At 44.6% G+C, this 15,791-nt stretch overlaps 1 protein-coding gene across 4 annotated transcripts in view; it reads left to right on the top strand.

Annotated features, from left to right (window-relative positions):
* The window catches only part of CSNK1G3 (casein kinase 1 gamma 3), a 204,229-nt gene that overhangs the window by 70,377 nt on the left and 118,061 nt on the right, over positions 1-15,791 (top strand). For all 4 annotated transcript variants that reach the window (XM_068246924.1, XM_068246900.1, XM_068246909.1 and 1 more), the window contains 2 exons: positions 7,700-7,740; positions 13,780-13,849. In XM_068246924.1, the coding sequence (XP_068103025.1) occupies positions 13,786-13,849 (64 nt within the window). In that variant the 5' untranslated portion in view covers positions 7,700-7,740; positions 13,780-13,785. The remainder of the gene's footprint in view (positions 1-7,699; positions 7,741-13,779; positions 13,850-15,791) is intronic.

The following is a 15,791-nucleotide window of genomic DNA, read 5'->3' as shown; positions in this document are numbered from 1 at the left end:
GCAAATTTCAGAGGAAGTAGTTTCATTTTATGTCCATTAGGTGCAACAGACTGCAGTGTCCTTTTCATAATTTACAGTAGTTTGTCAAAAATCGTGTCAACCAGTTTCACAAAACTGTTACAAACGTTCATGTCTGTTCATAAATACGATTTTAATTATGCTTTATTAAAATGGGAATGGGCTTAAACTGATAAGGTATAATTTACAATTGTGAAAACCTTGTAAATCCTCACTCTCGCCTAATGTGGATTTACAGGGAAGTTTTCTGACGCCCTTGCTTAAAAGTGAACGGCTGTAGGCACTTTTATTGACCTGAGGAAGTGGGCAGAGACCCATGAAACGCGTTGTCTGTTTTAAACAGGGCTGTGGAGCCGGTACAAAAATCTTCCGACTCCTTAGTTTATGAAACCACGGCTCCAAATCCGGGTACCCAAAATGACTCTGACTCCTCGACTCCGACCCCTTAGTCTAATACTTAACAGGGCTGTGGATTTTGTACAAAAATCAGCCGACTCCGACTTCTCCGTTTATGAAATCAACGACTCCAACTCTTAGTACCTAAAATTGCTCCAACTCCGACTCCACAGCCCTGGTTTTAAACATGCTTGCATAAATCCTACCTGATCTAAACCTCCCTTTTTGTCTGGGTTGTGTCATCTGGAGAGGTTAGGACATCTCGGTTTTACAGTCTATTATTTTCAAGTTTTTACATATAATCTGACTCTTTTGGGTGCCTTCACCCCTCATCGTTACGATGAAGTTGACTACCAATTTTGCTAGAATCTTGCTAAACAAGAATGGGTCAGATCCGCCACAACATTGAGTTTAGCGATCTCGCATGCTCATTTCTAATACAGTGGTTTGCAAAAGTATTCGGCCCCCTTGACATTTTCCACATTTTGTCACATTACTGCCACAAACATGAATCAATTTTATTGGAATTTCATATGAAAGACCAATACAAAAGTGGTGTACACTGAGAAGTGGAATGAAAATCGTACATGATTCCAAACAATAACTGCAAAGTGGGGTGTGCATAATTATTCAGCCCCCTTTGGTCTGAGTGCAGTCAGTTGCCCATAGACATTGCCTGATGAGTGCTAATGACTAAATAGAGTGCATCTGTGTGTAATCTAATGTCAGTACAAATACAGCTGCTCTGTGACGTCCTGAGAGGTTGTCTAAGAGAATATTGGGAGCAACAACACCATGAAGTCCAAAGAACACACCAGACAGGTCAGGGATAAAGTTATTGAGAAATTTAAAGCAGGCTTAGGCTACAAAAAGATTTCCAAAGCCTTGAACATCCCACGGAGCCCTGTTCAAGCAATCATTCAGAAATGGGAGGAGTATGGCACAACTGTAAACCTACCAAGATAAGGCCGTCCACCTAAACTCACAGGCCGAACAAGGAGAGCGCTGATCAGAAATGCAATCAAGAGGCCCGTGGTGACTCTGGACGAGCTGCAGAGATCTACAGCTCAGGTGGGGGAATCTGTCCATAGGACAACTATTAGTCGTGCACTGCACAAAGTTGCCTTTATGGACGAGAAGAAGAAAGCCACTGTTAACAGAAAAGCATAAGAAGTCCCATTTGCAGTTTGTCACAAGCCATGTGGGGGACACAGCAAACATGTGGAAGAAGGCGATCTGGTCAGATGAGACCAAAATGGAACTTTTTGGCCAAAATGCAAAACTCTGTGTGGCGGAAAACTAACACTGCACATCACTCTGAACACACCATCCCCACTGTCAAATATGGTGGTGGCAACATCATGCTCTGGGGGTGCTTCCCTTCAGCAGGGACAGGGAAGCTGGTCAGAGTCGATGGGAAGATGGATGGAGCCAAATACAGGGCAATCTTGGAAAAAAACCTTTTGGAGTCTGCAAAAGACTTGAGACTGGGGTGGAGGTTCACCTTCCAGCAGGACAACGACCCTAAACATAAAGCCAGGGCAACAATGGAATGGTTTAAAACAAAACCTATCCAAGTGTTAGAATGGCCCAGCCAAAGTCCAGATCTAAATCCTATCGAGAATCTGTGGCAAGATCTGAAAACTGCTGTTCACAAACACTGTCCATCTAATCTGACTGAGCTGGCGCTGTTTTGCAAAGAAGAATAGGCAAGGATTTCAGTCTCTAGATGTGCAAAGCTGGTAGAGACATACCCTAAAAGACTGGCAGCTGTAATTGAAGCAAAAGGTGGTTCTTCAAAGTATTGACTTAGGGGGCTGAATAATTATGCACACCCCACTTTGCAGTTATTTATTTGTAAAAAATATTTGGAATCATGTATGATTTTCGTTCCACTTCTCACATGTACACCACTTTGTATTGGTCTTTCACGTGGAATTCCAATAAAATTGATTCATGTTTGTGGCAGTAATGTGACAAAATGTGGAAAACTTCAAGGGGGCCGAATACTTTTGCAAGCCACTGTAAATATAGAGCACATCAGCTACTGCATGCATTGCAGCTCTGCAAATGTACCTTTGCGTGTGGTCAAGTAGAAGGCATGAGGGGCATGCGGGTCTGGGTTCCATAAGGCCCGGTTCACACTTGCGGTGGCCCTCCGGAATCGCCGTGCCGGAGCCGCACCGCCTGCAGAACGGACGGAACGGACGCACGGCATAGCAATTAAAGCCTATGCGTCCGTTCACATGGGTCCGTTCTGCAGAACCGGAGCCGGACCGGATCCGGGCCGGATCCGGACTCCGGCCTCCGTTCCAACATGCGCTATTTTTTCATCCGGCCCCTCCGGCAGCCGTATCCGGGGCGGAGCCGGACTGCACCATCCGGCCAATACAAACCAATGGGAACCGGAGGCCGCACAACACACTGGCTGAGAAATCCGGATGTTCTACCCCACTTCCTATGCGGATTGTTGCGGCGATATTGGCTGGGGACACGTGGGCAAGCATTTTGGAGTGGAGCAGCACAGCTGGATCCGGATCCGGAGATGTTGGCAGCATGTCGCAGGTGGAGGTGAGTGCTAAACAGCAGAGGGCCTGATTCCACAGGTCCCCCTTCTGCTGACCTCCCAGATCCCAACATTTTTTTTTTTTTTTTTTTACGTTACTTTGCCAAACGGATCCGGATCGCATCCTGATTACCACCTGATGCAACCTGACCGGATCCGGATCGGATCCGGATCAGAACCGTACGGTTCCGATCCGGATCCGGTCAGGTCATCCGGTCCGTTTGGCAAACAACCGCTAATGTGAACCGGGCCTAAAAGGCTGTAAAGGTGTGTGTGTGTGTGTGTGTGTGTGTGGCACATCCATACTTTTTTAGTAAATGCATTGAAAGTCCATGACCAACTTGGGCCTGGAATTCCATGTGGCAGTAAGAGTGGGTGCAAGTCCACCCCCCTCCCCTTTTTCCCCCTAATAGACCTGCCTCCTTTCCATTTAGTGACATAAGAATAAAAGTTAACAAAAAAACACCTGCTATAAGCTTCATACAACAAACAAGCCCCTCCACTTGGTTGACTCCTGAGTCTGCTGTCCCAACCAGGGCTGTGGAGTTTTTAAGTCTACAAGTAGTGCAGCCAGGCTGAAATGCAAAACCCTATTATTACATAAGGTGCGTACACACGCACGACAGCAGCTAACGTCTGGTCTGTCGGCACCTCCCGCTGGGCGGGTTTTCAGCAGACTGTAGTGCGTGTGTCTGCGGACTGATAAGGCTGTTCCTGAATGATCTGCCCGGCTTCCACCCCATTCTTCAGTGCTTTGGTAAGCTCCTGACACTCGCACATTTGCACATTGGTTTGCTAGCTGGCGCCGTCCAGCCTTGTGGTCACTCTTGTTTATAACTTTTCATTGGCTGACTGTCTCATTCCTTATTTTGTTCCTCACTGCTACTTCACTTTTCCTTATACGCCTGATGTGTACGCTCATCCGTGCACACAGGGGACACCCTTGTTTATAAAGCACTTGCACCTTGTTTGGTTCTCATTGTTCTGCACTTTAGCTTACTGATTTAACTTTTTACTATTCTATTTATATTTCGTGGGTGAGTGGAATCTGTTTGACATTACAGCATTACTATTGTATTTAAATTATTTTCTATGGTGTGTACCCTGGACATATATTTTAATTGTTTTTATTGTTGGAACCTACTGTGATACAATAAAGCTTTTTGATATTTCAATACCTGTTGTGGTGCGGTTTTGATAGGATAGGTCTTTTTGTTGGCATTTTAAAGTACTGGTATCGACTGGTCATTATCTCTGGTGCATTGTCTTCTGGTTATCTCCTGCTGAGTAGAACAATGCTTAATTGCTAGGCAGATAGATGGTTAGATAATTTCCAACATGTTGGAAATGATCTATCTGGCAGGTAAAGCTAAAGGTGCCCATACATAATGCTGGATACACACGTTGAGATTTCCCGTTCGATTCCCGGGATCGAACGGATCGAATTGATTATTTCCAACATGCTCGATTCGGATTTCGATCGTTTCTGCAGTCGATTTGGCATACTTAACATGCAAATCGACGGCAGAAACAATCGAAATCCGAATCGAGCATGTTGGAAATTATCGATTCGATCCGTTCGATCCCGTGAATCGAACAGGAAATCTCAACGTGTGTATCCAGCATAGAACGAACATGGGCAGATTCGACCTAGAGACAAATTTATCGCTAATCGAATCTGATTAGAGATAAATTTGTCTCGAAACGAATCTGCTGATACACTACTGGCTGATTCCCGTCCGATTTCAGCATGAAATAATCAGGGAATCGGCTGAGCCACCGCATCCGCCTCGCCTCGCCGCTGCCCCCAAAATGTATAAATGTATGGTGTGTAGTGCATTTATACATTACCTGTCCTGTAGCAGCTCGCCGGGTCCATCCGTCCATCCCGCCGGGTAAGCCGCATACACGCTAGCGGCGCATAGGGTCTGTCAACCGCTATGCGCCTTCGTGACGTCAGACATGGCGCCGCCGCCGTGTATGCAGAACCCGGCGAGATGGAAGGAAACCATGTGGAGGCTGACACCGGACGGGTAATGTATAAATGCATTACACTACATACATTTATACATTGCAGCGGTTTCGTTGTCTCATCGCTCGTTTGCAATTCGGCCGCCGCACACCCAACCAACCAACCTCGGCCCGACATTTTTCAACATGCGCGATCAACTGTGTGGCCAATTTCTGTCCTGAAATTGGTCGCTTTGTTGGCCGGGCATGCACTTGGCAGCACCAATTTTCATCCAATTCGATTATAATAATCAAGTTGGTTGGTTGGTCGCCTAGTGTATGGCCCCCTTAACAGAAAATCTTACAGAAAATTGTATGGTGTGTATTAGGCAGCATGGGTGGCAGCCAGACACTGTAGGAATGACTCAGTAAGAACCTTTAAGATTTCCATAAGTATCTGGAGACCTGCAGTCCAACGGTACTGCATGGTGGTGGATCTAGTTCTCAAAGATGTCAATCAAGGGGGTTCCAAATGTGTTCAATTAGTGTACATACAAAAGATAGACTTCAGTAGAGTGAAGCCTCCGGATAGTCCAGAGGCTTTTCCCATCCTCTTCTACCTCACTGATCCAGCGTTGGGACCCTCTGAACAGATTCAACTTAGCTTGTTGAATATGTTTGTGTCTTTGCTCCAGTCCGGCTGCACTGTGCAGGTGTAAGGATGGCCTATACTTGTGCAGTAGTGTGGAGCTGCTTGTGCACAGCTTTATAATCCATGCATGAGCATCTCTAGGCTACTGTGCACACGTGGGCCTCCTTTATGCGACACAACAATTTAGGGCAATGATCTGCAAACTTGGCTCTCCGGCTGTTAAGGAATTACAAGTCCCACAATACTTTTCGGGAGTCTGACAGCCACAGTCATGATTCATAAAGGCAAATGCATTGTGGGACTTGTAGTTCCCTAACAGCGGGAGAGTCAAGTTTGCAGATCACTGACTTAGGGTAATGGTGCTCATTAAACCTTCTGCAGATAGTCATCAAAATACAGTATACTCTTTATAACAAAACCATTGACATGACCATTCCTGATGAATCTAAATTCTTAAATCCCTTGGGCCATGGTGACTCCAAGTGCAAATTGCTCCACAAAATTGTCACTTGTACGTTCGAAATGTTTACTTGATTGTCTTTGCTGATGGCACTAAAACATTTGGCTGATAGTTTAATTGTAGCCAATGGTTCCTGACGCAATCCCTAAACATCTCTTGTGTCTCAGCAGTTGTTAGCTAGGATGTGCCAATCTGCCAAAATCAGCTCGTGAAAAGCATTGCAGGCAACAATTACAGGAGTTCAAAGAATTGAAGGCATCCCAGAACGTGCTCCACTATTTTGGCAGTTGAACTGAGTAACCACTCAGTAAGTGCTTATGAAACTAAAGAGAAGCCCCCACAAGAAGATGGACTTGTCCAAAATCTGTCAGATTTTTACTGCCTACAGTGACATTGGCACGGGATAAAAGTAATTTATGGTGTATTTTACTCTTGGACAGTTGAGTATCTTACATATATGAATGCAAATGTATTTTAAATGTTACAATTTGTGATAGTGTTCCTTTAATGTCTCTATTCTGTGTCCTCTCAGTGCCTGACAAAGTGACCATTAGAAAAGCACGGTGGGCAGCACGGTGGAGTAGTGGTTAGCACTCTTGCCTTGTAGCACTTAGTCCCCAGTTCGAAAACCCAGCCAGGGTACTATCTGCACAGAGTTTGTATGTTCTTGCCGTGTCTGTTTCCTCCGGGCACTCTGGTTTCCTCACATTCCCTAAAAAACCCATACAGAGAAGTTCATTGGCTTCCGTTAAATTGGCCCTAATGTATGATCTATTCACTACACGATATAGACATAAGTCTGTAGACATTATGGTAGTAATTAGATTGTGAGCCCCTCTGAGGGACAGGTAATTGACAAGACAATATACTCTGTACAACTCTCCGGAAGATGTCAGCACTATATACGGTAAATAATAATAATTAGAAAATGTCCTGTTTTCCTTACATTTCTTGTACTCTAATGTTCTCCCCAGAATTCTTTTCCAGCCGGGTGGGGCAAGATGAGAGAATGCAGAATCGGTGCTTCTCTGCACAACTCTGCTTACAGCAGAGGAGGAAGTTAGCCGATGACAGCCGGGTGCTCACCAAAACTACCTGGGTGAACCATCCGGCTAAAAGTTCCTGAGGAGAACACTGTACTCCATTAATTGTTGGCTCAAAGAGGACCGTGAATGTGTTTTGGATAGAGAACAGCAGAACCGTGCACTATATTCTCTTTCCACGAATAAAACCATGTGTGAGATTGTGCAGACAACTGTGTGCATATAGCCTTACCCAATGTGTAACTCATAGCTATGCAGGTTTCCAAATGATTGAATTAAATCATAGAAACGTATTTGACGTGTTCATTTTTAAGGCGTGTGTTATATAAAATCTGCTTTGACTAAGGTAACTTTAATAACTATTGTCATAGCAACGTTATCACATGATTCAGCTGTGGCTCACTACACTAAAACTGAAATAAGGTGGAATCCAACTGCTACTTTATCATGTCACTTTTTGGTAAGTGCTTTGTGCAAAGGCTTTGGTTTGGGGCTTCATTAAGGTTTTATGTGGACTTTGTATTCTGGCACATTGCTCACTTGTTTCTCAATGCACTGCTGTAAAGCCAGTCCTGGCAAGACTTAACATTCTTGTTTTTGTTCTTCTTTTCAAGGGAAAAATCTGTACACAAACGAATATGTGGCAATTAAACTGGTAAGTTACACTTTTTTTTTTTTTTTTTTTTTTACAATCCTAGAGGCTATAAATGTCTAGTTACGTACTGTTCTCCTACTTTAAACTGTGTAATTTGCATTGTCAGCAAATCCAGGAAAAATGGCATGAAAAGTTAAGAGCCAGTAGCAGACTTTAAAACTTCACAATATTTCTGCTCCCTACTTCATTACTTGATCTTTAGGGTAATCATTTTTTCCCCAAATACTTTAGCACTACTGTATATTCACAAGTGGCATTGCAAAAGATGACATAAGTGACCTTTTAGGCCAGAAACCCACTAGAAGCAATTTTTCTGAGCTCTTTGCGAATTAAAAACTTATGCTAATTAAATGCTATGGGTGTGATCCCACTTGAGGGATGTGATTTTATAAAAAATCCCCCTTATCAAATCACTAGCGCTTAGAAATCGCTCATAGTGGGTTTCTGGCCTTAAAATGATTCACAGAGGGTGATCAGCAGAGTGCTGCAACAGTGCTACCATATGGCTGCGATCGCAGATTGATCAAATAGTGTTACTTGCAGCATTTTGGGAGCCATCCTGGAGCAATATCATTTTATTGTTTGGAAAAAAGTGTTAATTGCCGGGACTGCACACAAAAGTAATACAGTGCTAGCATGTAAAGCACTGTGGTCTGCTTTGTTATCCTTATAGCACTCCTGAACAGGCATAGAACATAAAAAGAAAACCTATAGTCTTACCGTATGTTTACCACCTGGATTCCCCATTCCATGCCGCTCCTTCCTTTAGGCTTCTCCAACTGGGATGCAGTCACCAGTGTCCATGCATGAACTCCTGTGTGCTGGGCATGTGCAACTTAACAAGCCATGCATACCCAGTGCATAGGAACGAGTGTATCTGAACTGGGAATGTGTGCGCTCTACCGTGCATGCTGAAGGAAAGCAAGTGCTCCTACAGGAGCACTAGTTTCCCGTGAGCATGTGCAGAAGAGTCCCACACATGCCCAGTTCAGATGCACTGCTGCCACCAACACAGACACTTCTGGTCCAGCGTCAGGTGAAGAGATGCTGGACTAAGGAATGGTTATCCCCGTTAAATTTTAAAACTAAGTTCAGATGTGTTTTAAACAAATCTACTGTACACAAAGCAGGCACAATCATAAAGTCCTGGCCTTGATACTATGCTATAGATATGTGGGATGTCATATTTTGAAGCATTTGATCTCTAATATTAAATTGTAAAGAAGTGCTTTACTGAAGGAAAAAAACATTCACATTGTTATCTTATTAATGCGGCTTAGGCTCAGTACTGGCCTCAGGTAAGCTTCCAAGTATTGCTTACCAGAAAGACCCCCACTGGCTGCAAATAAGTGAGGTTGTCTCTTCCGTAACATTTTTTTTTTTTTTTTTTTGCAGGGCACTCTATTTAGTGATTTGTGTTTAGGTGTCCATTGTTTCCCATATTCAGAGAGATCATGTCCCTAAAACTTGGGCCCGCTAAAACACTGGAAACTGGCATGATAAGTGTGTGTGTGTGTGTGTGTGTGTGTGTGTGTGTGTGTGTGTGTATCTATCTATAGTTACTGTCAGAACGCGAAGTCTGGCCACTGTCCCTGTAGCTCTGCCTATTCTCCTGCCATTACCACCCCACCCACTCTGCACCCATCCCAGCTGGGGTCTCGAACAGATACAAGCTCCATACTGCCAGGGTCGGGCTGGGACACATGGACAGTGGGAACGTAAAAAGCAGGACAGGTTTCGTTTACTGAGCATACATCCATGGCATGAGAATAGGCAGAGCTACATGGACAACAGATAACAAGATGGCGCCGGACTCGGACGCCACGGCCACAGGGCTCCGGCCTTTTCTGCTTTTTTAAGGCACTATCTTTGCCTACACTCACCTCTGAGCTCCGCTCTTGCTGAGGTGGGAGGCGAGGGACATGGGCATGGCTGATCCTGCTGCGAACCGGTCACGGATCGCAGCCTGCGGGTCGGCGTGAGGACAAGGACCACGTGCAGGCATGGGAGAGGCGGCACGGAACCTCGCTGATCGGCCGCCGCCACCTCCGGATCACCCGCGCTGACTCCACCAGGCACCGCAGCTTGTCACCCAGAACGGCTCCCAGCATCACCCAGGACGGCTCCACTAGGTGGTTCCAGCGTCCACAGCCGTCCCCTGAAGCCGCTGCCATGGAGACCAGGAAGCCGCCGCTATGGACGGGGACCACGTGCAGGCATGGGAGAGGCGGCACGGAACCTCGCTGATCGGCCGCCGCCACCTCCGGATCACCCGCGCTGATTCCACCAGGCACTGCAGCTTGTCACCCAGAACGGCTCCCAGCATCATCCAGGACGGCTCCACTGGGTGGTTCCAGCGTCCACAGCCCTCCCCTGAAGCCGCTGCCATGGAGACCAGGAAGCCGCCGCTATGGAGACCAGGACACTAGGAGGGAACGCACAGCTGTTCCCCCACCGCTCACAGCCAGCCAGCAAGCGCAGCTGGAGGATCCAGGCCGCTGCACAGAGGTGGGTCACAGCTGGTCCTCCGCTGCTGCCCCCAGCCCCCTCACTGCATGTGGGAGAAGCCAGGGCAGGCCTCATCCACCAAGGCCGGAGTATCCTTTTTGTCCACATGGCAGCCCTGGATCCCCATGGGCCCTGGAGAGCTTGGTTCTCTCTACAGTCCTGGCTCTGGGTTTCAGCTGCCGGGAGCACGAGGTCCCCTCTGCCTGTAACCACCATCCATATGGATTTTTGGCCCAGTTCCCCATTGCAGCTCTCTCTGTCCTCTGGGCAGGCTGAACTTGCTGGCGACCTCTGGGCCCCCTCGGCTGCCATTACCTGTTCCACCTACGCTGTTCCCTGCTCCACCAAATCGGCCCTGGCTGCATGGCCCTTTGCAACCATCAGCTTCATGGCAGGGCCCGTGCACCCACCAGCTCCATCCCACATCACTGCGGCATAGACAGCCAAACGGGACGCTATCCAGTCACACCGCACTGCCCAAGGGGCCCCACTCCCACTCTCACTTTCATTGTTCTTCTTCCTTATTCTCTCTCTAGCTATCCCTTCTCTCTTTCTCTCTCTCTCTCTCTCTTTCACTACCCTCTCTACTTTCGTGGACAATTGGTAGCACCTGTCTAGTTGGGAGCGTGTCGCTGTGTAGCGTCCAGTGCCGAAAATGGCAGCGCTCGTATCAGCTCTCAGGCTGCTCCTCCAGTCCCACTCTTTTCTGTTCCTGCTATCAGTGTATGTCTGCTATGTTTGTATTCGCTAATTGTACATGTATGCTGCAATGCTCTGTTTGAATTACGTTAACTGTACGTGTATGCTGTAATGCTCTCTGTTTTGCTTTTGTTTTTGCTTCTACTGTTTATACGTATGTACCATGCTTAACTGTATACGACCCACTGCTTAAATGTACGCACAAACTGTAATGTTGTCCAATGTATGCTTGTCCCACGTCTACGTATGTACCATGCTTAGCCGTACTATTTTCTTGTTTTCATCAACGACCCTGTATGCGCCAAAACCAATTCCGGGTACAATCCACCGTTGTACTTGGCGAAATAAATTCTGATTCTGATTCTGACAAGATCTGTCTCTTCCTCCTCGTCAGGATTTGACTGGGCTGGTGGAATACTTTTCTAATTTGGGGGAACTGTGAGCTCAAAGAAGACCTGGGACTATACCTTATTACCTGTGAGCCTTAAGGTCCGTACACACGCCAGACTTTAGGCAACGACGGGTCCGTCGTTGCCTCCCGCTGGGTGGGCGTGCCAGCGACAGTCCGGCGTGTGTACGCTCTGTCGTCAGACTGATACGGCTGTTTCTGAGCGATCCGCCCGGCGGATCGCTCAGAAACAGCCGTATCAGTCTGACGACAGAGCGTACACACGCCGGACTGTCGCTGGCACGCCCACCCAGCGGGAGGCAACGACGAACCCGTCGTTGCCTAAAGTCCGGCGTGTGTACGCTGCTTTAAAGCTGAACTATTTTTTTTCAGTTATATAGCTGTTTTTCTATAACATTGTATCAGTCTCTAATATTTGCAGTTTACAAATTACACTCTGTATTTTAAATGCTGAAACAGAGCAGAGCGTATAACCCTTTGAACTTCCTAGCAGAAAAACCCTAAATAAGAAACCGTGAGAGACAGATTGAGCTAAGTGCTTCAGAAAATAGCACTGCTCTCTGACAAAATTAGTCGCAAAGCTCAGAGAGGCTCTTTTTGCGTAGATAACAAATGAAGTTTCTTAACTCTTCCTGTACTGGGAACAATATGAAACGCATATCTGTGCTACTAATGTTTTATTGGCATAGCTGTACTACACATACAGTTCATTACCTCATAAGTTTATTTTCACTTCAGCTTCCCTTTAACCACTTCGCCCTATCTGGACGGATATATCCGTCCAGATAGGCACTGCTGCTGCAGCCGTGTGGTGCGCGCGATCGCTGCCACTGCCCCCCTGATCAGTGAAAGGGAATATAATTCCCATTCACCGATCTAAGTCCCCGTCAGAAATACCGACGCTTTCTCATCAGAGAGAGCGGTATTTCTGCCCGTACAGAGCTTCCCCAGCCTCTTTGTTCTTCCTGGATGCGCGATCGTTCGCATCCAGGACTTTTTTGAATGTGGCCATCTTGTGGCCAAATAGTAAACTGCACCCACATACATTTATTAAATAAATCAATACATTATATTACATCTAAAATGAGCTATTTACCTCCCAAACTAAAATTACCCAAATACATTTTTTTTTATAAAAAATAATAATAAAAAAAATTACAATAAAAAAAAACAACTACATAAATAGTTACCTAAGGGTCTGAACTTTTTAAATATACATGTCAAGAGAGTATCTTATTAAATTTTTTAAAATTATAAGCTTGTAAATGGTGATGGACGCAAATTGAAAAAAATGCTCCTTTATTTCTAAATAAAATATCGGCGCCATAAATGGGCACATAAAATGCATGGGTTTTAGTTACTGTAGCATGTATTAATTTTAAACTATAATGGCCAAAAACGGAGAAATAATGAATTTTTCCATTTCTATCTTAATCTTCCTGTTAAAATGCATTTACAGTAAAGTGGCTCTTAGCAAAATGTACTACCCAAAGAAAGCCTAATTAGTGCCGGGAAAAACAAGATATAGATCAATTAATTGTGATAAGTAGCGATAAAGTTATTGGCGAATGAATGGGAGGTGAACATTGCTCGGATGCATAAGATTTTCGAAGCTGTAGGCTGAAGTGGTTAAAGGCCAGTGTGCTGTGTGTGACACAGTAAAATTGCTTCAGGATTCCTTTCATTCTAACCACATGGTAGCTTTTAGGGGATTTGTGTTTTATTTACGTTTGATTTCTTTTCATGTGCATTTGGTCTTTAGTAAAAGTTGTCTACTAAATTCTATACAGTCTGTTAGGAACTTAATTTGCGGGAGAAAATTACAGGTGCAGGCTACATGTAGATATAGATAAATGGAATGCAACGCATATAAAATGGAAATACAGGTTTACACTGCTTTAGAAAAAAAACTTTAAAATGTAGACTCTGTTTAAGACCCATCCAAAGTGCGTCAGCAATGTAGGTCAGATGCCAAATACAAAGGAGCATTATGTCTAGGCAGTGCCAGCGACCAGCTTTTCTATCTTCTTGGACCTTCAGATCTTTAAGCTTTAGCCATGGGCATGTACACAAGGCACACAGATTTCTATTACAACAGGTTCACTTTAAGCAGGACCTTCTTCAACCAGCTTGAATGGGAAAGGGCAGGTCAATGTGCCAAAAAGCAAGGCGTAAGAGTTGTTGGCTGCACATTTCAGTTCAGTGCATTGGTTTGCCAATTTATACCAGTGGATCTTGGCAAGTATTGCGTTTTGACAGAGCAGAGAAATTCATAAAGAATGTTCCCAGTGTTAAAAAGTCCTGGTGGTTTGTGAGCTCCACTGTTAAATTCACTTCAGGTCATAGAATTATAGACTACCTTTGATAATATATCTGGGTGTTTCCTACTTATCAACCTGGTGGTTTTTTTGTATTCTTGACAGGAACCTATGAAATCCAGAGCACCACAGCTACATTTGGAATACAGATTCTACAAGCAGTTGGGGTCTGTTGGTAAGTTTCCTTTTTGTTTGTTGTTGGAAGCTGTAAAATGCATGCATAATGTGGTAAAGGTACAATGGTAGTGATCTACACTTACTGCAGGGGGTGATAGCCCACTAGTCTCACAAAAGCATTGAATACTATGACAAACCTCAGTATTGTATTGTGTGCATGCTGTCTATCTGAGCTCTTCCTGGAGCTGTGATGAACACTGTGTGCCAGGGTAGGAGAAAACCCTAGTGTTTGGTATCCATGGCTTCAGTGTTCTATACATCTCTATGGCTACACCTCTGCCCAGGCCTCTCTGAGACTTGCCGGGAAGTAGATGAATGTGATTCATGTATGCTGTCATTTGCTTCTTGTGCAAAGTATAAAGCTAGATTTGCTTTTTCTACTATTGTTTAATCAGTATCTGTTCTAGTAGTGTTAAGTTGGCTGCTGAGCAGCAGGAGAGGTAAAGGCAGATAACTGGTAATGAGCAATGATCTATTTCTACTTAGTATAACCTGTCAGCTGTGGCATCTTTGTGTAGCTTGTGGCTGGTGAGCACAGTGTTGCATATTTCTTTTTTTTTTTTTTTTTCTTTTTTCTTCTTCTTTTTTTATGAGTTGGGGACAAGTTTTGATTACTGCTGACTTTCTAGTTCAGACCTGCTGTGAACTTTGTATTGCAGCCCAGAATATATGATCACCGGGATGGTTTCATATCATGATGCAGTGGGGCATCCTTGCAGCTCCCCACAACCGTAGTCAAATACTTTGTTGTATTCCTGTAAGCACACCCCTGAACTCCAGGTTACCATGCACTAGTCTCCCTAGAGTTAGCACTCAGATGTGCTGAAGAGGGCATGCCTGTATGTCACTACCTGAGTCGGGGGTCTGCCGAAGCTCCGTTCATCTGACAGACAGCTCTTTATTCAGTTGTTATGGGCTATAGTTATTAGAGCCACCTTAACGTAAAATTGAATACAAGCGTCACAGCTGCAGTTTTCTCTGGTTTATGTGTTACTGCCAGGCTGGTAAACCCTTATATATCTCTGCTTCCTCTGTCAGACATGATGGAACGCTAACAGGGCAGGTCGAGACTGATCTGTAACAGCATTTGTGAGGTCCAGAAGAGAGACACACAAACTTTCTTAGTAGTTTTTTTTGTATATACAGTTGTTATAGATTAAAAGCATTTCGGTTTTTCAAAGTTTGCTTTCCTCTGGTTTTTGTTAGAATAGAAATCTGAGCAGAAAGTTACACTGCCGAAATGCATAATGTGTAAATAATAATGTGTAAACTACCAGCAAAAATTATTGTAAGAACGCACTGCCTGGCCCAGGCATAAGCTTTCTGCTGCCTACCAGTAAAAGGTCGCTGGTTTTACATTTAAAGGTTTGTTTGTTTTTTCAGTTGCTATCTTCTTACAATGAGTTATTTTTATAGAAGGTGGTCAGTAAGAGGTTACATTTGCTGACTTTCATTCTAGTTTTATGCAAATTGGATGTCGTTTGGGCCAATACTTTAACTTCCTGTCTTCTTATTGGCCCAGTTCTAAGCCACTTAGTTTGCATTAAATTTGCATGCAAATTAGAAAAATTAGCATGTCAACTGCCATCTCTATTGTTTGCTTGCATTCCAGTTTGCAGCATTCACTAATAGATCACCTTTAACAGCAGTAATCTGATTGAATGTCGGTTGCACTACTCCCAGCTTTGTACATCTCGATGCAGACCTAAACTATGTGACCATTGTGTACTGCTCCTGCCCACAGCCCTTCCACACAATCCATAACAAATGGCTTTTCCTGATCAATGTTCAAGTTCTGTTTATAAAATTATCAAATATTGATTGAAAGGGTCTTGATTGGTAGTAGTTTATTTTTAGATTCAAAATTTTTATCAAATCAAATATTTAATCTTCTAACAATATTAGGGCCAAGGCACACTCTTGGGCTTGGTTCACATTAA

This window comes from Hyperolius riggenbachi, chromosome 1 (genome assembly GCF_040937935.1).
Source record: "Hyperolius riggenbachi isolate aHypRig1 chromosome 1, aHypRig1.pri, whole genome shotgun sequence".
In the NCBI taxonomy this organism is placed as follows: Eukaryota; Metazoa; Chordata; class Amphibia; order Anura; family Hyperoliidae; genus Hyperolius; species Hyperolius riggenbachi.
The sequence above is the reverse complement of the archived record's forward strand: the minus strand, read 5'-3'. Positions and strand labels throughout refer to the sequence as shown.